Source organism: Panthera pardus, unplaced genomic scaffold (genome assembly GCF_024362965.1).
Source record: "Panthera pardus isolate Hobbes unplaced genomic scaffold, ASM2436296v1 HiC_scaffold_13, whole genome shotgun sequence".
Classification (NCBI taxonomy): Eukaryota; Metazoa; Chordata; class Mammalia; order Carnivora; family Felidae; genus Panthera; species Panthera pardus.
In genome coordinates this window covers 143,548,842-143,575,560 of record NW_026526688.1, presented here as the reverse complement: position 1 = coordinate 143,575,560, position 26,719 = coordinate 143,548,842, and the positions used below count along the sequence as shown (strand labels likewise).

Below are 26,719 nucleotides of genomic sequence, written 5' to 3'. Positions count from 1 at the left end.
ATTTAGACTTAAGGCAATTTAAAAAGCGAGGTCTTAACCAAAAAGCCTATACCTGGCATTCAAAAAAATACTTACAGTTTTTTGGATGGACTAAAAGAGCTAAATTGTCTACATAAAATCTGTACAGCAAGGACCTGTTTTCAGCAGGTAAGCCTATATACAAGTAAGAATCTCTTACTCTTGTAACATTGTCCTGTTTTAAGAGAAAATGTAACTCCCATGCCCTGCAGAGTCCTCTATGACCCCAGAGAAGCAGGGACCTATCTCTACTAGAGAACTATTTACACTGCACTATAAATACACATACAACACACATCGGCCCCCTCCTATGTCCCAAATAGGCTGTGAATGCCTTCTGTGAGGGGTTATGGCTCATTCATTTTTATATCTACAATGACAATTAGTAGGCACAAAACATTTTTTTTTTTTGCATGAATGCCAAATGGAAATGAGTTTACACCACCACCACTACTGTTTACATTTCAAACATTCCCACCATTCCCCATCTCCAAAACAATAATGCCAAGTTGCTACCAAGTTTACTGTGTTTTTCACAATACAGTACTTTGGGACTTTTTAATGTAAACAATCATTCTTGATTAATTTTCAAAATAACGATACAAATGTAGCATTTTTCTTGGAATGGAAAACTTGCTTGGAGGTTACTTCATTCTTTTTCTCTTTTTCAAAAGTGCATCTCGTAATGCCAGCTGTAACATAAGAAAAAATATCTAAACATGGGAACTCTTGGGTACCCCATTATACTAATTTGGTTATATGGAGATGTACAACAATGGACTCCGGTCAACAAATCCTCCTGAGATGATTAAGTGTGTGTGTGTCTTGGGTGTGTGATACATACTATTTCACGAACTCTCAAGCACTATTCTTTGGTTCCTAGAAATTTTTAAGATGTCTTTTGAATTTCAACAAGGTATGTGTTTTTGTTTGTTTGCTTTATTAAAGCATGTTTGGGGGGTGGAAGTTACTCTACATCTTAAATGTTCAAGCTTTTTGGATTTTATGATTTTAAGGTATTGACTCCTTGCCTTTATTTATATCTGGGTCTTGGAATGTCTTTGTAGATAGAAGAGATCGAGGACAGATACTGAAGGTAGAAAAATTAACAAGTTCATTTTAGCCTAACTTTCATGGCTGAGGAGGTATTTCTCAGACTCATCTGTCTTACAGTCTCATCTGTAAAATATAAAATATAAGATCACAGTACCTGCTCATATTGTTGCACACTGAGTAACAGAGTTAAAAAATGGAAAGCTCTACAGTAAGAACTGTACATTAGCTAATGATGTTGTTGTAACCCAAGGTTACATGGAATTAATTCTGCTCATTAAACTTCGTAATAAAGCACAGGCTACTCGCTATTCTCACACGTATCTCAGTTTCCTTCTCCCTTCAAATGCCATCATTTGAAAAGTATATTCTCCCTCCTCTTCCTTTACCTTTCCTAAGGCTTCGCTGGAAGATCCATCCTCCCCTCTTTCTCTGCCATGTGTTTCACCTGCCTTTTCTATTCTCACCTCTTTTTTATATATTCTATGAGAATATTCTAAAAATTTACAGGAAGACCTCATGTACACTTTCAAGCCATGTAAGATCCCTTTATTTAGAATAAAATATCACCAAGGGACAGAAGGGGTATGAAATGTGATGCTCCGTTCCCAGAGGAAGCTTGAATGTGTAAGATAATAGAATATACATATTGGTCTCTGCCCCTCGTTCCTGGCATAGAGCTCCTCAAACTTTGGTAATTTCCTAAGTGATAAGAGCATCTCGTTTTAATATTTGTTTTTGACCCTCTCCCTGACACACAGCTCCCCAAACCCCTGTAAATTCCTAAGTGATAAGAGCCCTAGGAGCATCTTTTGTTCTAATGAGGCAACTAGGTGGGCTCCTGGATGGGGGCTGGTCCAAGAAAGACCAAGCCATGATTAGAAACTTGGAATTTTCAGGGCTCCTGGGTGGCTCAGTCAGGTAAGCAGCCAACTGCAGCTTGGGTCATGGTCTTGTAGTTTCGTGAGTTCGAGTCCCGCATCGGGCTCTGTGCTGACAGCTCAGAGCCTGGAGCCTCCTTGGATTCTGTGTCTCCCTCTCTCTCTGCCCCTTTCCCAGTAATGCTCTGTCTTCTTTCAAAAATAAATAAACATTAAAAAAAAAAAAATACCTTGGCATTTTCAGCAATCCCTGCCCCCCCAACATACAAACTTCTCCAGAGAAGAGAAAGAGGCTAGGTACAGAATGAATAATCGATCATACCTATGTGGTGAAGCCTTCAAAAAAAAACCCTGTAGTGTGAGGTTCTGACAGCTTCCAGGCTGGCGAACACATTCACACCAGGAGGGAGATGTACCCCAACTCCACAGGGAGAGAAGCTTCTGCATTTGGGGCCCTCCCAGACCCTGCCCTATGTATCTCTTCATCTGGCTATTCATCTGTATCCTTTATCATATACTTTAATAAACTGGTAAACTTAAGTAACGGTTTTCCTGAGTCCTGAAAGCAGCTGTAGCAAATTAATCAAACCCAAGGAGGAGGTGACTAGTCAGAAACACTGGGCTTGAGACTGGTTTCTGAAGTGTGTGCATGTATGCATGTATGCATGCACGAGGTGGGGGAGGAACACTTGGGGAGGTGGTGAGTATAGTCTCATGGGGCTGAGCCCTTAACCTGTGGGATCTGACACTATTTCTAGGAAAACAATGTCAGAATTGAGTTAAATTGTAGGAAACTAGCCAGTACTGCAGAGAACTGCTTGTGTGGGGGAAAAAAATCACCACATATTTGGTGACCATAAATGTCAGAAGTGTTCTGTGTGAGTAGAAAAAAAACACACACAAAAGGTAAACTGAACTGAGCTTTTCTATTTTAGGGTCACAGGTCAGTTTTGGAGATGCTCTGAAGTTGCACTGCCCAATACAGTAACCCCTAACTGCATGTGGCTTTTGGACATTTGAAAAATAGCCAGTCCAAACTGAGATGTGCCACAAGTGTAAGACACACACTGGATATCAATTAGTTCAAAAACAAGAAGGTATAGTATCTCACTCATAATTTTTATATTGATTACATACTGAAATGATACTATTTCAGATATATTAGGTTAAATAAGATCTATTACTAAAATTAATTTCACCTTTTTCTTTTTACTTTTTTATTTTAAAATTATACATGTGGTCTGTATTGAGTTTCTATTGGGCAGTGCTGGTCTAGACTGAAGGAGAGAATAAGAAAATTAGGAACCTAGAGTTAAGTTTTATAACAGAGAGACCTTGAAAAAAATATAGAGCAAGGACACATAAACAGAAATTCAGATTAATTTTCGGTTCCAAATGGCAAGAAAATGGGAGAACAAGGAAAAAACATTCTTGAACCAACAAGTGCATATGTCCAATGAACTCTTAAATAAAAAATTCTTTAGTCTTTGAGAGAGGAGCTTCATGACTCAAGAGGTGCTGGCAAGGAACAAAACAAGGCTTCCAAATCAAGGCTTCCAAATCATGCCAAAAAAGGCTCAGTAAAACAACAGAGGAAGTAAGAAGCAGGGGAACACTGTCACAAAATGTAGCAAGGTCACAAAAACTGCATAATGAAAGAAGGAACAAACCATGGTGCAACTCAGTGATTCTATTTCCTCGGCCCTCAAATCTTACAAAGGTCTGCTGAAGGATAAGCTAATGGACTGAATCAATTCAACCATGAATTTAAATTGAATTGGCAAAATTCAGGTATTTATAATCTGAAACTGCACCTTTCTTTTCACCTTGATTTCAACAACCTCTATTCAAAATGCTGGCACTTTGTTATTTACATGATGTTGTTGGACATAGTTTAGAACTAGAAAGATTAAATAAGCAGATAGGTAGATTTTAAATGGCACCTTAATTCAGTTGCTACTGCCTGGGTGGCCGCACAAATGAAACACTGCCCTGGAAAGCTGCCCATTAACATGTCGGTCTGGCATGCTCATCTTTGGCTAGCAACTTAGGAACACTTGTTTCGTCCTAACTTGATTTCCTGGTGATCCTTCAGAATATATTTTAAATATACTCTGGTACACCCTCCGTAGAGAAAGAGACGAAAACATGAATTTGTTTTATTATAGCAAATAAAATAAGCAAGGCAACTGAGTCACACAGGACTACATATAAAAGACCACAAATGGATAAAATGAAATCCCCAAAACCTGTAAACAAAAGTTTTGCAAAAGGGCACATTAGGAAGGATCTTGATATTATGTTTCACAGATGCAATGTCAAGAATTTTAGCATAGGGATGATCTTATGGGCCATCTAGCTTCCACTCCTGCAGTTACAGAGGAGGAAAACAGACTCTCCTTTGGTCACACAGCTGAATCTCAGCCAAGTGAGGTGTAGGATTTACATGCCCTGACGACTTGTCACCTCTCCATGTTCTCTAATAATGCTCCCCATTAATCCTAACACAAGGTCCTAAAAGGCACAATTCTGTTTTGAGTAAAGAAGTGTTAAAATGACAACAGTATTCTAACCAATCAAGCTTCAAGTTGAACTCACCTGCTTTTCTCGGAAGGAACGCTTGTTCTTTGACCGGACATTATGGCTATATCGCATCATCATGAAGTTCTTCTGTTTTTTCTTCTCTTTATTTGTGGAACTAGAAAATGGGTTCATTTTGGTTTTCTTCCTCACAAATTCTTTTCGGTCTGTCTTCCCAGCCTATTAGCATACACAAAAAAACACTTCAAGAGTTATCTAATCCCCATATGTGTCTCCTCCGTGCCAGGCACTCTCCTGGGTGCCAAGGACAAAAAAGATTGATGTAACTCAGTCCTTGCTCTCCAGTGACTCAGTCCAGGGGAGAAATGACCATCATATATTGTAATGGGGCAAGGGAAGCTCAGTAGAAGAAAAGGTCATAATTCAGCTGGTCAGGTCAGAGAAGCTTCCTAGAAAGGGAGACGGGTAAACTGTTTATTATAGGATCAAGGCATTCATGGTGGGAGAAAGGAGGGGAAGGGTAGAGCATTTCAGGAAGGAGGGATAGAATACGAAAAGGTGGGGAAGAAAGAACATGGATTTTTTTTTTTTTTCAGTTAAAAAGTTGTATTTTGTTTTTTTATAAATAACATTTAAAAAATATTTTTTAATGTTTATTTTTTTTCCAATATATGAAATTTATTGTCAAATTGGTTTCCATACAACACCCAGTGCTCATCCCAAAAGGTGCCCTCCTCAATACCCATCACCCACCCTCCCCTCCCTCCCACCCCCCCATCAACCCTCAGTTTGTTCTCAGTTTTTAACAGTCTCTTTCTTATGCTTTGGCTCTCTCCCACTCTAACCTCTTTTTTTTTTTTTCCTTCCCCTCCCCCATGGGTTTCTGTTAAGTTTCTCAGGATCCACATAAGAGTGAAAACATAAGGTATCTGTCTTTCTCTGTATGGCTTACTTCACTTAGCATCACACTCTCCAGTTCCATCCACGTTGCTACAAAGAGCCATATTTCATTCTTTCTCATTGCCACGTAGTACTCCATTGTGTATATAAACCACAATTTCTTTATCCATTCATCAGTTGGTGGACATTTAGGCTCTTTCCATAATTTGGCTATTGCTGAGAGTGCTGCTATAAACACTGGAGTACAAGTGCCCCTATGCATCAGTACTCCTGTATCCCTTGGGTAAATTCCTAGCAGTGCTATTGCTGGGTCATAGGGTAGGTCTATTTTTAATTTTCTGAGGAACCTCCACACTGCTTTCCAGAGCGGCTGCACCAATTTGCATTCCCACCAACAGTGCAAGAGGGTTCCCGTTTCTCCACATCCTCTCCAGCATCTATAGTCTCCTGATTTGTTCATTTTGGCCACTCTGACTGGTGTGAGGTGATATCTGAGTGTGGTTTTGATTTGTATTTCCCTGATAAGGAGCGACGTTGAGCATCTTTTCATGTGCCTGTTGGCCATCCGGATGTCTTCTTTAGAGAAGTGTCTATTCAGAACATGCATTTTTAAACTTATCTAATCAGGTTTCAGTACAAATGGGATGAATGCACAGGGTGACGTGGAACCAGTATGGGATGGTGCCTAAAACAAATGTATAGAAAAGAAAGCGGAAATAGTAGGCAGTAGGAAATGTTGGAAATGTGCCATCATAGCCACAGCACTTGCCGGAGGCTTTTCATTAGTGACTATTAAACATTCCCCTGCTTTCCTAATAGCTTGGATGCCTCCCAGATACCAGAACACGTACTATTGCCTTTCTGTATTCTACATCTTGTTTTTGATGGTGGTTACATGGTTATCTAGTTGTTAAAACTCATCTAACAGAACACCAAATATCTGTGCATTTTACTCTACGTTAATTATACCTTTATTTAAAACATCAAAATAAAACACTGCCGTTCTGTGGCTATTCACTTTATTTAATTTTTCAGCTTATTTGCTTTTTGTTTGAAGGGAATGATATGCCTCACTTACCATTGCCGTTGCTAGTCTTGTCTCCTTGTCAGACTTTGGTTTTTTATGAAGGCGTTCAATGTCCCGAAGAGAAAGTAACTCACCCCTGAGGTGAAGAACAAATACAATATGAAACAAGGGTGGAACTCCTTTCCCTAACACTTTCATCGTCACATGAGCTGACTGAAGAAGACTTGGTGTATGTGTCGTTTTACCTGGGCTCCTCATCACTATCTATTTCAATGTGTTTCCTCTTTTGGGCCTTCCCTGGTGCAGCGTCAAGTTCTTTCCTCATTTGGGCCATGCGGATTTTCTGGAAGTCTTCCTGAGTTAAAACTCGGCTAGTGCTAACGGCCGCAGCTTTGGCTCTCCGCTCATCCATGGGCATGCTGTTGAGCTTCTTGGACTTGAAAACACACAACAAAGGTTTAAAGAGCTACTAGCTCAAGTGAGAGCTTAGAACCCCAACAAGGCCCACCATGAATCAGGTGTTAATAAACATCCAAGTGATGTACTTGCACAAGGTAATTTTAGGACTTACGATTTCTTGCTGTTCTTCATCAGAAGAGTGGTGCACATCAACCCACTCACCATCGGCATCTGCCTCCTCACTGAGACTGGTGGTCTCCCACCCATCTGTGTGAGAAGCAGCACACTGTTAGTACTCAGGGGGAGTTGAAATAAATCAAGCAAAAGTAAGGTAATCAAAGTCAGTGGAGTTCTACTGACCAAGAATCAAGCAATATTTATTGTTAAATAAGCCACATCAATTTAATTACTTTATAGAATGCATAATAAACATTGACCATGATCTACCATGAGCTAAAATCTTATAATCATTTACCTCTCACAACTCAACAGAAGAGGAACAGACCATACAAGTTACCTGCCCCGAGCCACACTGCTAGAAAACACGATGAATGAAATGAAATGAAAATGAAAATCTACGATGAAATGAAAATCATGTCTAACTGTAGAGTCCATGATCTTTCCACCAACCCATGTCCATCAAAATTGCACCTGTACATTTATCTTGGCCACACAGCAAGTATCTGACAACTCATCTAAGCATATTTATACATGTTTTTAGAAACTAGTGAGCAACAATCATTCAGACAACTGAAGTCATAGACTCTGGATGTGAAGGAACCTGGTAGATACCTCAATGAAGAGATATTAGTTCTTAATGGAGTCACAGTAAGCTTTCAAAATCACAGACACTTGCAATTTTTCAGTTGTTCCCCATTAGAGTGTCTCAGCTCTTTGGTATAGCATATATACAACCACACCCGATAAGACCCCAATTCTATGTCTAGTCTGGTATCTTGCTATATCCCACCCTGTATCCTACATTAATAACAGTTTCCTAAATACTTCAGGGCTTTGCTCATGCAGAGCTATTTATGAAAAGCCTTCAAGAGCAGGAACCATATCATTCTTCTTCATATTGACAGTGGCTAGCTCCCAAGTAACGCTTTAAAAAGTTTTGTTAATGTAACAAATGAACTAACAGGAAGAAGATGGAACTCTAGCAACCAAGGTAATAAACACTAACTCTGGAAATTAAGTATTCTTCAAAAAGTTCACCAAGCGTTCTTTACCAAGGAGTCTTGGAGGACTGTTTATGACTAACCTTCATTATTTTTTTCTAGGCAAAAACCCAAAAGCCATTATCGTTCCCAAGTGCCCTGCATGATCTTGATAAGGAGCAGCTTCCCTGGAGGATATGAACAGACATCTACACTATAATGTAAGTTTCCTAAGTGCAGGAACGATGGATGCCCTTTGATCCCCAATGCTTGTGACAGTGCTTAGCACATAGTCCTTGCTCAATAAATATCTGCTGAATGAGTGTTCAATCAACATAAAGATTTCAAGGTCAATACAGTACAGGAGTGATTTTATCCTGGAAAACGGTAAAATGAAAATGAACCTTCATCGTTTTCAGCATTCTCTTCTTTTTCAACTTCTAGAACTTCTGCTCCTGGAATGTAATCTTTAGCATCTAATTCTCCATATTCTTGCACTCTTGCTTCTATGGAGGCCTCTGTAGGCTTACCCTAAAGGAAAGGAAATTGTTTTTAATAAAGTTCTTAGAAGGGCACTCAGGTGGCTTAATCATTTAAGTCTCTCTTAATTTCCGCTCAGGTCATGATCTCACGGTTGTCAGATTGGGTTCCAAGTTGGGTTCTGCACTGACTGCACAGGGCCTGCTTGGGCTTCTCTCTCTCTCTCTCTCTCTCTCTCTCTCTCTCTCTCTCTGCCCTTCTACACATACACGGTCTCTCTCAAAATAAATAAATAAACTTATAAATATATATTTAAAAAAAGAGTCAGCATCAAAGAGCACATACCAACTACAAAATATTTAAGACAATGGTATTCAATCAATTGTATTCTGAGCTTAAAGAATACAATTAACCAATACTCATAGCCGAAGCATCACAAACACTAAAACTCATCCTGTAGGAAATTATTCTCCCCTTCTAAGACCCTGACCTTTAGATCGACATATGCATATTTCACCTACCCGGAATTTCTTTTGCAACATCTGAGGATTCAGTGTTCGGAAGAGCTGAATCAAAGTTCTAGCAGACATCATCACATCTGTAAAATAACACCTTTAATTAGAAACTCCAGAGCGCGGTGGCTCAGTCGGTTAAGCATCCGACTCTTGATTTCAGCTTAGGTCATGATCTCGTGACTCACAGATTGAGTCCTATGTCAGTGCAGAGCCTGCTTGAGATTCTCTCTCCCTCTCTCTACCCTCCCCCACTCACATGTGAGAGCATGTGCTCTCTCAAAAATAAATAATCATTTTTTAAAAAAGAAAACTCCAGAGCAAAGAGGCTACTGAGAAAAAAGAGTCACTCGATATTTGATCTACAGAGAATAACATGCAACTTACTCTTATCTTTGTGTGTTTTATACTGAGCCAGGTCTTGGAGAAGTTCTTCAGTCATGGCTAGAGGACATCGAGCTGTTATCTCTTTTATAGCATTGATTCTAGAAAAGGAAAATGAATTTAAAAAACCCAAACAGCAATCACAGATGGGTCAGTCTAAGGTTTCCTAAAAAAGACCAAATCAAAGGTACAGAAGTTGGGTTTTATAGGGCTTCTAGGGCCAACCGTACATTGAAAACATACCCACTTCCTGCAGGCACGTTCTACATACCCTACTGTCATGACCTCCCCAGAGTTCTTGTCGGTGACAAAATTGTTGGCCACAGTCATGAGCAATGACTGAATGATCTGAATTGGGAAAAAAAGGAAAGATGAGAGCTGATAAAATGTCTCCACCAACTCAAACACTTGAGGATTAAGGGACAACAGACGATTCACAGTGAAAAACCAGTCTTCCATCTTCATTTTGGGAGTAGGAAGGAATCAAGACTGAGGAAGACAGATAAAAGTACGTTGGGTTTCAGGCTTCTTGGTCATCCTCAGATTAAATTTTGCTCCCCTTCAATATTATTTTCCAATATGGATTTAAAAAATTGTTTTGACCCAGGACAATTCAATGCTATTTTTATCAAAGAAAGGAATGATCAGCTTTGAAAAATATTCACTATAAATTTATTGGTAACTCTTGATCTCCCAAGATTTGGCAATTAAAGTCAGAATTCTCAACAACTTCTCTAAAACAAACTTTGCTCTTCTATAGTAAAAATTTTTTTTCAGTTTCTATAACTAAACTTCTGTATTTATCTCCTTAAGAGTTAGTGTCTCTTCTTCTCACTTTGAAGAAAAGTGACACAGGGGAGCAGTAATCTCTGTGGGAATAGCCACCATGATATACTTAATAGTGGCACTGCTATGCAGACAGAAATAAGGTTTAAGAGTTCTCACCTCTGGGGGTACTAAGTGATGAGATGCTTGGGCAGCAAACAGAAGAATCTTTGTTACCTCTAAAAATGTAAGAGATCAGAAAGATCATAGTCAGTTTATTGCTCTGCCTCTCAGGACTAAGAGCAAACATGGGAAGCATATTCTGGCCCTTAATGCTACTGCTAAGTCTAGCTGGAACGCCCAACCCTCAGGTGTCTGCACGGCTTACTCTTTCACTTCCGTCAGGTCCTTGCCCAACTGCTGCCTTATCAAAATGTCTTTCCAGACATAATCTAATTAGAATCTACCCCAGTGGTCCCTATTATCTTAACTCTGCTTTCTTTTTACTCAAAAGACTTATCTTCACTTGGACACTGGACACATAGTACTCTCTGGATCTCCCTCCAGAATGCAAGCTCTACAAAGGTGAGGGCACTCTTTCATGCTCACTGTGAAATTCTGAGTGTCTAACTCAGTGCCCAGATTAGAAATCACTAAATGAATGAATGACTACGAACATAAATACATACACACACTCTCTTTGAAAGGGGCAGGCAGTATAAATTAGGCAAAAGAAAGAAGTGAGATGAATCCTAATTTGCCATGTATTTGCCTGGTCTTTTTTATTTCTATACCTTGCAGGATTGAAGTGAGGATCTGATGAGATGCTGTATGTAAAGCACTTTGCACAGTGCGTAGCACGGCACTGAGCTTGGCTCAGGTTAGATGTTCAACAAATGCTGGCTTCCTTCTTATCTTGGTTTAAGTTTAAAGGCAAAACAACCATCTCTTCTTTCCTGCTCTTATGTTGTTTTTATGTGCAAATATAGGAGGGCAATGATAACAATAAGATAAAATCCTGATATCTGTTACAAAGTTACAGTAGAAGGTCAGATTTCTTTTCTCACAATTTTCTACCTGAGTATTCATGGTATTACAAAAAGACTTGCTTTAAGAATCCAGTTTTTTGTTTTCCAAAAATAACTTTATTAAGTTGATGAGAACAATGAACCCACAGCAGATTGTGGGAAAGAAAACATAGGGGTTTCTCTCTCCTTCTCTGAAACACACTCCTAATTCTTTAATAATTCCAGAACAAAAGACTGGGATGGCTACTCTAACCCAAGGCCACCAAAGGAAAATGGCAAGTGGGAGGCTTACCTCTTTGGTGGGGCTGCAGAAATCTTTGCACAAATGGATAGAAGTTGAAGAGAAAAAGCTGCAGAAAGAATGCACTGACTTTAATATTTACGTAACTGCAGCTGTAGAGTTTCATTTCTCCCTAACACAATTTTATCATCACATTCAACTAACTGGGGATCATTTTTTACTTTTGATTTTTCTCAACAAGCATTCATGCCCCAAGACGATTTGACGTGCTGTATTACCCAAGGAAAGGGAGCCTATGCTGCTATCCTCATTATATCAAGAAAGAAGAAAGTATATGCAGAATAAACCAGAGGAGGGGAAAAGTCAACCCAATGTAAAATTCTTCTACTTTTAAAACTGGTGTGGCTGCAGAACGAATTTTTTTTAAGTCTTCAAAGATAAAGAGGATTACCAGAAGGAAAAGCAATGATATTAAGGCTTCAAAGTAAGGGATAAAATAGTAATTCAAATCTGAATAGCGCCTGGTATAATTTCATCACCCAAACCCTACAGTTCTCATTTTATTACCGGACACCAGTCCAGTAACACTGGAGGAATTACTCTGAGATCTATATTTTAGGGAGAAAGCACTAGCACTCTGGAGTCTACCTAAATAAAAGTGACAGGATCTAGTTATTAAAGCAACTGTATTCTTTTTTTAAAAAACAGCAGTACAGTTCACAAGCAATATTATATTAGTTTCAGGTGTACAACATAGTGATTTGATATTTAAATATATGAAAAAATGTTCACCAAACCAGCTGTAATCTTGAACTTCAGGAAGAGAAACTATGGAGATGGACTGCTCTTTCTCAAAGTTCATCATATCAGAATAAATTAATTAATTTTTTCTATTTAGCCACAGAGCAAAACCAAGACTGGACAAGTAACAAGGAAGATTTACGTTCAATATAAAAATGGACGCTCAATTACAGTCAGTTGTGAAACTCTAGTTATCATTTCTATCAAACCATGCTTAAGTTACACATCACTTCTGCTTTCCGATCAAGCTCAAATTCAGGTCTGACAGGAAATTTCTGCACAAACATAACATAAATTGACCTGGTAATCCTGCTGTTGGACTATAGCTCATGGAGAAAAAGCATTCTATTCACTAAAATGTTAAGTCTTAGGAAAAGGGAACAAGTGCTTTCATTCATGGGTACTTTCATCTTTAACAATGTATGTCGACACTGCTAGATTTTCAGTAAACCTGTTTTACTTTTTTTTCCTTAAAAAAAAAAAAAACTTTTTGAAGAAAGTAACACATCCCATGATGTAGAGAGCAGTACATCTCAAGAGCAAAATGATAGGCAACAACCTCAATGGCCATTTCTTCAGTGGTCTAACTTTTTGGAAATCTCTCCTTTTCTACAACAGCACTCTATGAGTATGTGTGAAGTTTCCATGTGTATACCATATGTATGTATGTGTGTGTGTGTGTGTGTGTGTATATAAAATGTGTGTGCGTACACATATATGTGTGCATATGTATAAATGTGTGTATGTGTGTGTGTATAGATCTATACACACAATATATATGTGTATGTGTGTGTGTATGTATGTGTGTGTGTGTGTGTGTGTGTGTATAGATCCACACACACAATACCACCAAGGAGCTCCTGTAATTTAATTCAGTATGAAATAAATGACAAGAGAATTCAACTCTGCAAACATGACAACCTCCTTACCAGAGTGGTCTGAAAGTCAGGAAAGCTATAAAGAGGTAAACAAACTGCTAAATGTAGTAATAATCAATAAAAATATCCAGTTTACGTTGGCTCAGAAAAATGTATATGCAAAACAAATAGTAGAAACACAGAACACAAAACAGTCTGTCCATAAACTGAATATATGTACAATTTAACATCCGTACTTACTGATAAGAAAACAAAATGATAAAAACAGCTACTTTCAGAGTGAAAGATTTTATTCTTCTGTAAATTATATGGGTTTAAGTGGTTTTAAGAGATAAAAGTAAGCCACAGTTCTACCTTAATGGCTTTCCTTTTACCATGAATGATTCTACTTCTAATATTCACCAAAATGAGAAACATAATGGAATGCAAACCTCGTGAATTCCCACCAATCTGGAGATGAGGTTCATGAGCATCATTTTCACCTCAAACCTCTCCTTAGAGCTCTCTAGCTGCTTTAGTAGTTTTTCTGCAAAATCTGGAAAGGAGAGTGTCAGAGAAGTCCACTGTAAGTCCACAGTCTATACAACATTGTCTAACAGGTGTAGAGAAAGGTAGCGGTTAGATCAGTGACTGGTACAGTTGAACCTGAGAACACTCTGCTAAACCAGGATGGTAAGAACAGCAGTATGACGGAAGGTGAAGAGATTCACACACAGGTGAATATACTGTCAATGGTGCTCAAAGTCAAGTCTTAAGTCCCCCAAATTTTAGCATCAACATCTTGAATGACTGTTTGGAGCTCCACTTAACGGTTCGCTAGAGCGTGCCTCCCAAAGCGTGGTCTGCAGACCAGCAGTAGTGGGTCCACCTGGTAGCTTGCTAGAAACACAGAATCTCAGGCCCCACCCTAGACCTACTAAATCAGAATCTGCACCAACAAAAGACTATCAATTTTTCATTTAGTCAAGTACAATGTCCTAGCGCTATGTTGTTGTTAAAGACATGAAGCAAAGAGCTATTCTTCCACATTGGCTATATCCAACCAGTAACAACTAAACAATTACTGATTGTCTAGTAAGTGCCAGGGATCTTATATTCCCTGGTAACAGGCAGAGATAAGGCCAAAAAGGAACTTGGGAAGTCATAATTATAATACCTTGGGGATCATGAATCAAATGAATAGCTGAAAAGTTAAACACCTCTGGTTTTTTCTTCTTTTTTTGTTTCTGCAATAAAGTGAGAGGAAAAACATTTACATTACATCAGACTATTGGGGGCGGGGAACCCACAACAAATCTGTTCCAAAAACCTTTCTTTCAACTAGAACAAAAGGTGGTTTTTATCTTTTAACATTAAACCTCAGGAATGTTCCAGCAAATAGCACCTGTTAAGACTTAAAGGAATTTAGAAATATAAACAAAAAAACACAGAAGGGCCAAATTAATGAGTTTTCAGAATAACCAAATATAACAAAATTTAAAATGTATTTTATTTGTGTACTCTCCTGAGAGGGTAAGTTTAGCAAAAATACCCTAATATAGGTCATCTTGCTTAGGACAAGTGAAAAGTGAATTTAAGCAAATTAATTTATTCAAGGTATAGATTTTGCTAGAGTTGAAAACATTTAGTCACCTAAAAAACTAGTACTTAAAAATTCATCACACATTTCTAAGTCTTTCAGAAATGCTATTTCTTCGTTTCAAATTCTTAACAGCTTCCATTAAAAACCCCATATTCTATAGTCTAATCACTCCTACCACATTTTCCAGGTATGAGTCTCACCTTGAGCACTTTCATAGCCTTTTCCAACCTTTTCTTGTTTTTGGAACTTTTTTTCCCTGTGGCATATTGCACTAGCAGGTCTCTTGCTGTTGGTCCTTCATCCTGAAGAAGAGACTACTTTGTAAACAAGGAAAATCTGCACAGAAGCAAATGGTAAACCTTTCAAAGACTTCTGTGTACTTATGCTCTGCAACCACTATAAAAAATGAGCATGACTTAAAATTCAATAAAAAGTATCTGCTCATGTGTACAAACAGGTACATACAAAGATTTTCACTGCAACACTTATTTTTGCTTTTATATTTTGCTTTCAATTTTATCAAAGTATAGAATACAACTTTGTTTTTAATTGAAAGAAATTGGAAATAATATCATGAGGAAAATGCTTAAGCTATAATACATTCATATTCTGAAATATGTGAAGGTTAAAACAATGAGGTAGATCTGTATGTACTTAGAAGATCTAAATGCATCAGTATATCTATATATATGACACAAAAAAAGCAGTTGCAGAGTAATATATATGTTATTTATGTATATTTCAAAGACCTAATATATACATAAGACAATACACACACATCCGTATATAAATACACAGGAAACAGGATGGTTATCTGTGAAGATGGAACTAGGAAGTGGAAATAAGACAAGGTTAAGAAAACTTTTATTGTATCTAGAATATCTGAAATCTTTTACAATAAGAATATATTGTTCATACATTACTTAATAAAATAATTAAATGAATTAAAAGATCTTATTATAAATTCCAGTATTCTTATTACCAAAATGCTAAAATGGGAAAGGGTATTTTTTCTTAGAATTTCTCCTTTTTGATTTTAATAAAAAAATATTAAGTTTATTTATTCATTTTTAGAGAGCGAGTGAGTGCGCAACCAAGTGAGGGAGGGACAGAGAGGGAGAGAGAGAATCTTAAGCAGCCTCCACTCTGTTAATGCAGAGCCCAATGTGGGGCTGGAACTCACGAACCGTGAGATCACGATCTGAGCAAAAATCAAGAGTTGGACACTTAACCGACTGCACCACTCAGGCACCCCTAAAAAATATTTTTTAATAAAAAAATTTCACGACATCATAAATCTTGATTTTGCTTTTTAAAGATGCCATGATATTATTCCTCTCCTTCTCTGAATTCTCTATAATGTTGACATAATCTCAAAAAATATGCTGGCAGCAATTTCCATTCTAAGTTTATATAGTAAGATAAAGGTTAGCTTTGGAACTAAGAACAAGGCTGAATGAGTCTAACTTTTATTAGTTCTTTAGCCAATCTTAGTGAATGTAAGTGACAAATTCTAAACGATAAAATCTCAGCATGGCAGAACACAATAAAAGATAAAGGCGACATGTAAGTTTCTTTCTAACTTGAGCAGTCATGGATTTTACAATCTGTACTGAAAGCAAAAATGAAATCTGATAGACTGTAAACCTAAGAAAGCATCTACTGTTGAACGTATAACCTCAGACTCTGAGTCGCTGTCCTGTTTCTCCTCTTCATCTTTCCCAAGGAAAAATGTCAAAGCAGCAACTAATATCTAAAGACCAATCAGAGCAAAAGTCAGTGACTCACCCCAGCTTACAACAAAGAATAAATACTTTTGTTTACACATTATTCATGCACAGAACTAGGATCTGAAGGAACAAAATCAGACTGGTGGGATATGGGCTCATTTTTCTCAATTAAAACAATGTTTTAATAATGCTATTTGTCCTAAAAATATATATAATTTTAAAAAATCTTTAGATAAAAACATCCAGGCTCTACATAGTTGTTATCTTTCAAGTAGATTGCCAAGAATTTATTTCTATATCCAGCCACCAACCCACCCCCCACCACCAAAAAAGTGACATTGTAGCCCTTCTAACAGAAAGTCTAACATATTCTTAAATTTCTTTCAGCTGTGCTTTGGCCCAACAAAAGAACAGTCAAGAATTATAGGATGAAACAAAATAAACACTAAGGCATCATTTAGTACAAAGCATTTAAAGAACTCCTAACTTTATTTGCCGCCTCTAAAGGACAGATGAACCAGGGAAGCAGCCCAAGCACAAAGAGAGCATTACTAAGCACGAACTGCATGCCCTACGCTACCTCTTCCCCACACAGCCATCTCCTCCACTTTCCATCTGGAAATGACTACAGACACATACCTTAGTGACCTTAGAGAAACACGCGGTTGTTATCACATTGACAGTTTTGGCATCATTCCTGGGGTAAGACAAATGAAGGTTTTCAAAGTGAATTTTCATTCTACTGCATTTCATAGCATTGACAATGGCACAAAATAAACAATATATATTTCTTTCTTTTGTTTTTGAGAGAGAGATAGATCATGTGTGCAAACGCACGTAAGTGGGACAGGGACAGAGGGGAAGAGAGGGAGAATCTTAAGCCAGGGTCCACGCTCAACCCAGAGAATGATGGGTTCAATCCCGTGACCCTGGGATCATGACCTGGACAAAATTAAGAGCTGGATGCATAACTGAGCCACTCAGGTGCCCCTAAACAATAAAATATATTTCTGACAGGTTAGAATCCACAGTTTAAATAGTCATGGGTTACAAAGGAAGAAAAAAAAAAGTCATAGATTGCTAAATGCTAGTCAACCACAGGTGAACATTTAAACTTTAGCCCAGTCTTCTGTCAGAAAATTATGCAGCCATTTTTAAGATAGATTTTTTTTTTGAAGAATTTTTAATGACATAGGAACCTATTTAAGATAAGTGAAATTAAAAAATGAATACAGGGGCGCTTTGGTGGCTCAGTCGGTTAAGTGTCCAACTTCGGCTCAGGTCATGATCTCATGGTTCATAAGGTCGAGCCCCACGTCAGGCTCTGTGCTGACAGCTCAGAGCCTGAAGCCTGCTTCATATTCTGTGTCTTTCCCGCTCTCTGCCTCTCCCCTGCTTGCACTCTAAGAAATAAAATGAAAACATTTAAAAAAATTAAAAAAAAAAAAATGAATAGAAACTTATTAGTGTAGCAAAATTCCAACCATATTTAAAAATTCACATTAAAGAAAAGACAGGAGACAGTATCATAAACTGTTAACGGTGATCATCTCTGGGTGGTGAAACTATCAAAAAATTAAAAAAAAAACCTTTCTAGCTTCTCCAATTTTTTTTTGTTGCAATGAATATTACTTTTATAGTAAAATAAAAATTAGCAAATAAGAAAAGCAAAAAACATGAATCAGGAGCAATGTATCAATAAACCAAAGTTTACGGAACATGGTATTTCATACAGAGGATAAAGTGACTTAAAAATTTTCAGAGTGGCAGAGTAGAAATAGCACAGATTTGAGAGTCTGACATCCAAGTTTTTTTTTTTTTTAATGTTTATTTATTTTGTGTGAGAGAGAGCAAGTGAGTGAGTAGGGGGAAGGGGCAGAGAGAGGGAGAGCGAGAATCCCAAGCAGGCTCTGTGCTGTCAGTGCAGGGCCCAACATGAGGTTTGATCTCACAAACCATGAGATCATGACCTGAGCAGAAATCAAAAGTCAGACACTTAACTGAGCCACCCAGGTACCCCCGATATCCAGGTTTTAATTTCAGCTCTGTCCTTGGCTAGCTACTAAGCTTAAACTCTATGAACTTTAGTTTTGTTACCTATAAAATGGGGATAATTCCAGATAAGCTGAATTATGTTATTCTAAAGGTTGAACAAGGTAACATGAGATATAGGTGCTCAAGAAATGGCAGCCAATGTTACTAGTTATTTGGATTGCTCTATATTTTAATTTCCAACTTAATTTATGACAGATATATTAAAGAGCTCAAGATCAAGAAAAATATTTGTGTATGTGCTCTGTAGTAATTCTAAATGAATATGAGTCTATTTCTCAAGAGACAATTACGTATATATTACCAGATGTTTCTTCTGTAGAGTTCAATCATCACATCCAAAGATATCTTGGCTGCAGTTGCATTGCTATCTCTTAACATGGTATACATGAAATTCTGCAACACCTAAAGAAAATGAGGAGAAGGAAGACTCAATACACTGCTGGTACAATGCTGCAAACATGGCAAACAAAAGGGTACTTACCATGTTCACTTTATTGTTCTTGTGTTTTGCATTTATATTCTTGATATCAGTGACAATATGTGTGTATAAAGTCTGAGGAAAAGAAACAAAAACACATACACGTTAACCAACGTTTCTAGTCTTGCCCATGAGTAATTCGGAAAAAAGTACAAATGTAGGGGAAAGTTTAATTTTATTCACTTTTCATTCTCTAACAAGACACCATAAACAAAACAAAAAGCAACAGCTAAAATGTAAAAGAAAGTTGCCCTGAAAAGTAAACATGGAGTTACCATATAACCCAACAATTACACTCCTAGTTACATATCCAAGAAAAAATGAAAATATATTTCCACACCTATGTCCACACAAATACTCACAGCAGCAGCATCCACAATAACCAAAAAGTGGAAACAACCCAATAGTCCATTAACTGATGAATGGACAAACAGAATGTGGTATACTCACATAATGGAATAAATTTGGTAACAAAAAGGAATGAAGTACCGATAAATGCAACAGCACAGATGAACCTGGAAAGCATTATGCTGAGTGAAAGAAGCCATACACATACACTACAATATTGTGTGATTCTATTCATATGAAATACCCGGAGTAGGTAAATCTGTAGAGACCGAAAGTAGACTGGTGGCTGCCTAGGCCTGACAGAGATGAGGAAATGGGAAGCTACTGCTAATGGGAGGAGTGTTTCTTTTTGAGGGGGGATAAAAATATTCTAAAATTGATTGTGTGATGGTTGCAAACTCTGCCAATATACTAAAAACCATTGAACTGTACACTTTCAATAGATGAATCGTACGTGAATTATATCACAATAAAATTGTTACTTAAAAAAAGGAAAGTTGCTCCACTTACTTAGCCCCTAATGCATGCAAGATGATACTGGCAATACAAATATCACTGACACTTGGAAAAAATTTATTTATTTGAGAGAGCAAACAGCACAACCAGGAGAGAGGGGCAGAGGTAGAGACAGAATCTTAAGCAGGCTCCAAGCCCAGTGCAGAGTGCGCCACAGGGCTCAGCGTGCGCCTGGGATGGTGACCTGAGCCGAAATCAAGAGTCATTTGCTCGACCTACTGAGTCACCTAAGGGGCCCTCCAGTTAATAAAATGTAAACTTAAATTTTTCTTTCGTAAATTTCTTTCACAAACCTTCAGCTTCTAGGCTGGCTTATACAAGCAAACACTAGTCATGGGGAAATATTTATAACAAAAAAAAGTAGTGTTTTGGGAGATCCGTTGGGGGTTGTTACAGCTATGAGTGTCCAGTCCATGCTCTGATTTAGTTAGTCAGTATAGTACAGTGGGAAAAGGCTTGGGTTCTGGAGCCATATTGCCTGGGTTTATACTCCTGCTTCCCCACTAACATGTCCCATGATTCTAGGATGTTACTCTCTCTTTGTGCATTAGCCTTTTCATCTGTAAAATAACAGTAATAATGAACCTTCTCTCATTTTGTAATTAAACAAATATATAAGAAGCTCTGAATGGTAGCTGGCAAAAAGCAAGCACTCATTAAATGTTAGCTATTACCACCATATTGTATGCAAACAAGCATCAATTTTTTTCCTATTAAAATTATTAACTATACCAAGAATTCACTCTACAAGTTTAATGTTACGGCAAGGGAAAATGTGGAGATATAAGGCGGGGGAAGCAATTTTGCCCTTTACCTTTCGCAGAAGCTTATCATGGCAACGCAGAAGTTCAAAGAAGAGTTCTAGCAAACTTGATGGATTGATGAGATTCTTGTTTCTCAGCAAGATTAAAGCTTTGCAAAATGTCTAAGTAAGGAAAAGAAAACATACTATAAGATAATGATGATGAAATTAAAATGAGAAAATGGAGTACATATATCCCAAGAAAGTGTGATATCTTCTACTAACTAGGCACCATTTTGGGCATCAGAATAGTACAGTCAATAGTACAGTCTTTGCCCTCGTGCACCTTACACTGGGAGTGGGACAGACAAGCAAGGAAGCACCTAAACAGTTGTATCTCAGATAATGATACGTGTCATGAAGAAAGTAAAACAGGGTAATATAACTGATACACAGTGACTGACGGAGGGCTACTTAAGGAAGTGTCAAGATATGACAAACCCCTACATGATCAATGAATGCACAGAAGTAAGAAAGGTGTGGTAACAAGAACAGAATAATCTGGAATCATCAACCTGGTTTGTGACCTTACAAGGCGTTCCTTGGAAGTATCATTAGTACCAAGAATTGCCCAACAGTACCTGCAGCACGGCTGCTTACCACCGACTTTCACGAGTACCCTTATTGCCCAAGGTTTGGTTTCTACCAACTGTTCTCCATTAATGGAACGAGTAATCCTTGGAGAATTGTTGATTCCAAGTCTTGGGGCAGGAAAAGCAGTAAAAAGGGGTTTGGAACTATTTCTGCCAGAATGTAAGGATGCTTTCAAAAATATCAGGGGCTTTGGTAAAAGGACTGAGAAGCTCCCACTGGCCAGGTGATAACAATTTGGACTAAAAATAATTAAGGCTTAAAAAAAGAAATGAACAAAAGGCATAAAAAGGTTACAGTGTCAAAGAAAGATAAAAAAATCATTTTACTGATTTTATTAAGTGAAAGTTAATATACATAGATATTTTGTTTCTTCCATTAAGAAACACAGTCAGTTCTAGCTGTGTAAGCAGGAAAGAGTGAACAAAAACTTGGGAATGACTCAAAAAGTCCTGGGGAAGAAACAAACACACTAGGTAGTAAGTCCAGTAATTGATAAGGACTGGTGGTTATCACCATCACCAATTAAAATGAGGATCCACCAGTTTGTTCCAAATGATTCCTTTAAAGAGGAATGCTAATTACACAGACTCAATCCTTTGTGTCTTAGCAAAGGAAATCTCTATTATTTTTTAAGCCTATTAATCATCATAAGAAATGACAAAGAAACATGCACACATTACTTATTTAACAACGCCTGCAGACCAGTTTAGTTGGTACTGTTAGACACACAAAACTTAAAGAAAATCTAATTATAGTACTTGGAAAGACACTAGGTCTCTATACTCAAAATCTCAAATCTGTATGATCTATAGGGACTCGAAAAGTTTCATGACATAAGTAAAAGTCTTTTGACTAATAGTTTGAGTTTGAAGTCTCTTGGGCTGTGCTGCCAGGTCCCACATCCCAAGTGAGAGTCATTCAGTTTGCAACCCAGAGCCTGAAACCTTGACTTGTCTGAGATGGTATTCTTTTTCTGTTGGGCCTAATCAAATTAATAAAATCCTAAAGAATTATAAAAATGGTAGAATTAGAAAAATCCTGGGAAAATGTAAGAGTAAGAAACAAAGCTGAATCTCTAGACTTAGCATTGTACAAGTTTTGGCAAAGGATATTAATATGTTTTGTGATCATAATATTTGTGTTAAGTTCTACCTGCTGTAGAGGTATCTGAAAAGCAGATGTATGAAATCTGAAAATGCCTTAGGCTGAGTTCCCTAGCAGCAGAGCCAGATTCATTGCAGTGATTTGTCCAGGCTATGCTCTCTTCTAGAAGGGAAGTAAAGGAAGCAGGACAGGGCAGAGAAAAGAAAAGCTGAGGAAGGATATGTCCTTGGCTGGAGACCAGCTTTAGTCCAATCACAGAGAAGTCCTGGAGCACAAATTGCAACATGAAGTTGGACCCACGTTGAGGGAAGAGCCAGGCTTTTGTATCTCTGGGTTAGTCAGGTACAACCTGTAGGCTGGGAGGGCAACATCCCAGGTGCTAGGGCTCTCATTTAGCTGAAGACAAGACACCAGAGAGAGGGCAGCTGGGGGCCATCAGCAGCCAACATTCACCACCAGTGACGGAAATGGGAGCACTAGGCTGGTAAGGGGGATCTCAGCCAGGACACAATAACAACCACTACAGTGACAATGGGTTGAATGCTCCAACTGGCCAGTTAATGAATAAATTTATTAAATTCAGCATTACGGGAGTGCTCCTAATCAATTCCAGCTTGGCATTGCCCAGTTGGAACTGAATTTTACTCAAACTCTTCAAATTAAAAAATAAGTGAATCAAAACCGTAAGCTAAATTAGGGCTCTTAATGCATTTGAGATTTGAATGACTAGAAGGAATGAACCACGTATTCAGAAGAGGTAAAAGAGCTTCCTGGCAGGGTTAGCATGCTGGAAGAACAGAAAGATCACAGAGAGGAGAGCAGCATTCTGCTACAGGAGACGAGGTCAAAAACACTGGCAAGAAGCAGATCATGTAGGGACTTATAGGCCATGTTAATAAGTTTGAGTTTTACTCTAAGTATAAATGAGAAGCCACAGAAAGATTTTAAGGAATTTGTGACACATTCTGATTTATGTTTTAAGATGTTTAGCTGAGGCTGTTCTCATTTAAACACATAATACATGCACATATAAACAACACAATTTATCAAATCCAAATACTAGACCCACCATTCGAAGATCTGGATCCAAGACAGTGTGATTGTAGGAAAGAAGATCTTTCAGCTCTTGAGGAAAGTTACTTAAATGTTCTGGATAGCAGTGACCAATCTGTAACAAAGCAAAGGCTCTTCTGAAGTTTCTTTTTCTCTCCTACAATTCATATGCACATATTTATGATGTTCTGAAAAAGGAGAGTAAAAGGCTATGTTTCATAGAAGTAGCTAGTTCCAAATCATTTTTTTTTTATTCTACATGCTAATCTCTCTGACCTCTTTCATTGTTCTTGCAGTATTAGTAAAATATGTGTGATGGTGTTTAAAATCTGCTCTTATGATGAATTTGAAAAAAAAAAAAAAACAGTCTGAAAGTTTTGCTTTGGTTGGTTCTGCAAAAAGCTCTAGTGAAATCTTCTAATTCAACTCAGGAAGAAAATAACATTTGTAAGAAACGGAAACAAAAAAATATTTTTTTACATTAAGTTTCCATTCCTGAATGGAATAAGGTTGGGTACTACTGGAAAGATATTCTGCAAACTGTGAAACAACTGGTCTTTGTTCTAGAAATTGTTTGTTTTCAGAATTATTATTATTTGTTTTCAGAAATTATTATCTTACCTGTGCCATAAACATCACCAGCTCTGCCAGTTCTTTGCTGGGTTTATTTGGTTGTAATTTGAAAATCTCCACATTGGATTTGTAGTGATTATACTGCTGTAGAAACTAGGAAAATAAGATATAAGTTAGTCACCTCCTATTATATGACTTTTTCAGTAAAAAATGAGAAATTACTTAGTACTAAGACATCTCTGATAGTGGCACGGAGAAAAAGACATGGCAAAGGTGTCCAGAAACATCTTTTCCTTATCTGCACTCTTCAAAATAAGATTCAAAAAAAACTGATACATCAAATTTTTCTAAAGACCCTTTCCCTTATCATTAGAAATTTAGGTGGTATGGTGTAAAGAACATTAAAGCAAGAGTCAAAAACTCAGATTCTGGATCTATTCTGCCATTTATTATCCAAATGACCCTTACTACATTTTCTGTGCATATGAGCACTCGCAGCAGCAGAAAAATATTGGGTCAGAAAGTGTAAATTATATCACAAGTATACAACTCTGCCGTCAAAATTACCATCTTCTTTTAAGGCACAAAAATAATGATAATAGCTTCCACTTACTCAGCAATTGTAATATGCCAAAGTCATTATGTGCATCTTCTCATTTAATTATGTTTAATTCTAACAACAACACAATCTAATGTTGGAACTTACCAGGCCTCAGTTCCATGCCCTACATCTACTCATCATTCCTAGACCATAGCTTTAAATTGTGAGTGTATGAGAGCGACACTATGAATATTTCTTTATATTAACAGTCCTTACTGGTCCAGTGAACTCCAAATCCATAACTCCAACTGCCTGACATCTGTTGTCTCGATCTCTAATAGACATCTTAAACCTAGCATGGTCAAAAAACATAACTCTTGATTTCCCCAAACAAAACTCTTAGGTCCCCAGCTTTCTCCAAGAGCAGGGATCAAGAAAAGGAACTACCGCCCCTCCATGCTTCAGATAAGACCCTACTCTCTTGACTCCATACCGCCGTTGTGACAGGAGTATGGAAAGAGCCCCAGAACTCGGTGTGCTGCTGCTAAGATCTTTATCTCACTTCTCCCCCCTTCCTACCCGTGGCTCAGCCACTAATATATGCCTTAAGATGATGAGAACTAATATCATTACACCCTTTATGTTCATCAGTCACCACAATTATACAAGGCTCCCAGGACATCCCTTATTCCCCTCTAGTCCCCAGACCAAGAACTCTTCGGTGGGGTCAGGGCATTATATTTTTTAAAGTAGCCCAGTCATTCTGATGCTCTCTTGAAACCTGTTTCTCTCCTAACACACTGCTACCTCGTTTTCTTCCGCCCAGCATTGCTGAGCCAGTAGGTGTCCTCTCTGCTCCTCGGTGCTACTTCGAGAGCACTGGCATCCCTCCAGACCAGTACCCTTTTCTGCACTTAACTGTCCCCACTGCCAGCTTTGAATCCTATGTCTGGAGGTCCATTTCCGGCTCTCAGAAACAGATGTTCGACCCAAGGCATTCTAACATACAATTCATCAAGTGTTACAGACTTCCTCAATTTAGGGGTTTCTGAAAGGAAAGGCTGATAAATCTGCATGGAAGTTGGAGGTTGGGGGGCGGGGCTATCTGTCTCTCCACCTCTGTGAGGTTGGGAGATAAACCCCTTTTCTTTCCTCCCGAGGGACTCCTGTACCTAGCAGGAGAACTTTGGGCGAACCAGGATCCCAGCTCCACTCCACTCCTTCCCCCTGCTACTGTCTAAACCAGTCACACCCCGGTCTGTAGCGGCGCCGCGTCGCACTCCCACCTCCTCGATGTAGGCTGGCGGATCCCGCTTGATCAGATTCTGTAACTGCGGCAAGTTGCTGGGCAGCTTGTTATTGTTTCTGTTAGACATGCTGGCTACTGACTGGATCCGCCAGGAGCAGTGTTAAGAAACCTCACACCGCCTGCCACCACCAACCGAATCAGCTACAGGTGGGAATCCTGCTTCCGAGTACGACCGGAAATAGCACATGGGACACTCGGTAGGCAGCGCCATCTTGGTTCTTAAAAAAAAAAAAAAAAAGCCAGACTACGGGAGCCTCCGAGTGTCAAATTTACTCCCAGTCCCGAAATGCGCTGCAGTGGTTTACGCGAGGTTTTTGGGGGGCGTGGAGGGGGGGCTGGAGGGGACGTTTTCTACCCTTGGCCAAACACTCCTACTTAACGTTTTGAAATAATATGAAATGCAAAGATTTTTTTTTTTTTACCACACATATTAGTTTATCTCGTCATTCAGACACTCCTATGAGATTGACACATGAGGATTAATCGTTTTTTAAATCCCACAGCCTAAAAAGCTTTTTCCTTTGGGAGTAGATAGCACTATCCTATTTTAGAGTTGCGGGGGTGGTGAGAAGGAGGGATGAGGAGAGACGCCTGGGTGGCTCAGTCGGTTGAGCCTCCGGCTTTGGCTCAAGTCATGAACCAAAGGCCGGTGAGTTACAGCCCCGCGTGGGGCTTTGTGCTGACAGCTCGGAGCCTGAAGCCTGCTTGGGATTTTGTCTCCCTCTCTTTGCCCCTCCCCTGCGCGCGCTCTCCCTCTCTCTCTCCAAATAAACATAAAAGAAGATTAAAAAAAAAAAAAAAGAGCAATGAGGAGCGTAAGTTATTTTTTTGGTATAACTTTAAATACTGTTTTTGTTTTGCTTTTGGTTGTTTCAACTCCCCCCTGACCTACACAAGGTAAAAGGGCAAGACCTGGATTAATTGTAACATGTTGATTGATTTTAAAATGCAAATTAATTTGTATTT

The 26,719-nt window shown here is 38.4% G+C and overlaps 1 protein-coding gene across 1 annotated transcript; it reads right to left on the bottom strand.

Moving 5' to 3' along the window:
* Positions 1-523: 523 nt before the first annotated feature.
* Positions 524-25,973, bottom strand: SDAD1 (SDA1 domain containing 1). The gene is made up of 22 exons (XM_019467235.2): positions 25,731-25,973; positions 23,952-24,056; positions 23,347-23,445; positions 20,592-20,702; positions 18,917-18,988; positions 18,737-18,837; positions 17,020-17,077; positions 16,329-16,403; positions 14,851-14,952; positions 14,225-14,294; positions 13,500-13,603; positions 11,441-11,498; positions 10,301-10,359; positions 9,627-9,703; positions 9,359-9,456; positions 8,981-9,057; positions 8,384-8,510; positions 6,992-7,086; positions 6,666-6,856; positions 6,472-6,556; positions 4,551-4,712; positions 524-710 (listed from the first exon to the last, which is right to left on the bottom strand). Exons 1-22 carry the CDS (start codon positions 25,818-25,820, stop codon positions 663-665), a joined length of 2,064 nt encoding a protein of 687 aa, XP_019322780.1. The 5' UTR covers positions 25,821-25,973; the 3' UTR covers positions 524-662.
* Positions 25,974-26,719: the final 746 nt, after the last annotated feature.

What these genes read in the sequence shown, in the direction of transcription:
- SDAD1 (XM_019467235.2), bottom strand. Translation starts at nt 25,820, where the DNA reads ATGTCTAACAGAAACAATAACAAGCTGCCCAGCAACTTGCCGCAGTTA. An exon ending in ACAGCGACTCAGAGTCTGAG is followed by an intron (nt 14,953 to 16,328) that starts GTTATACGTTCA and finishes TCTCTTCTTCAG; the next exon opens with GATGAAGGACCAACAGCAAG. An exon ending in ATGAAGAACAGCAAGAAATC is followed by an intron (nt 6,857 to 6,991) that starts GTAAGTCCTAAA and finishes TGTGTTTTCAAG; the next exon opens with TCCAAGAAGCTCAACAGCAT.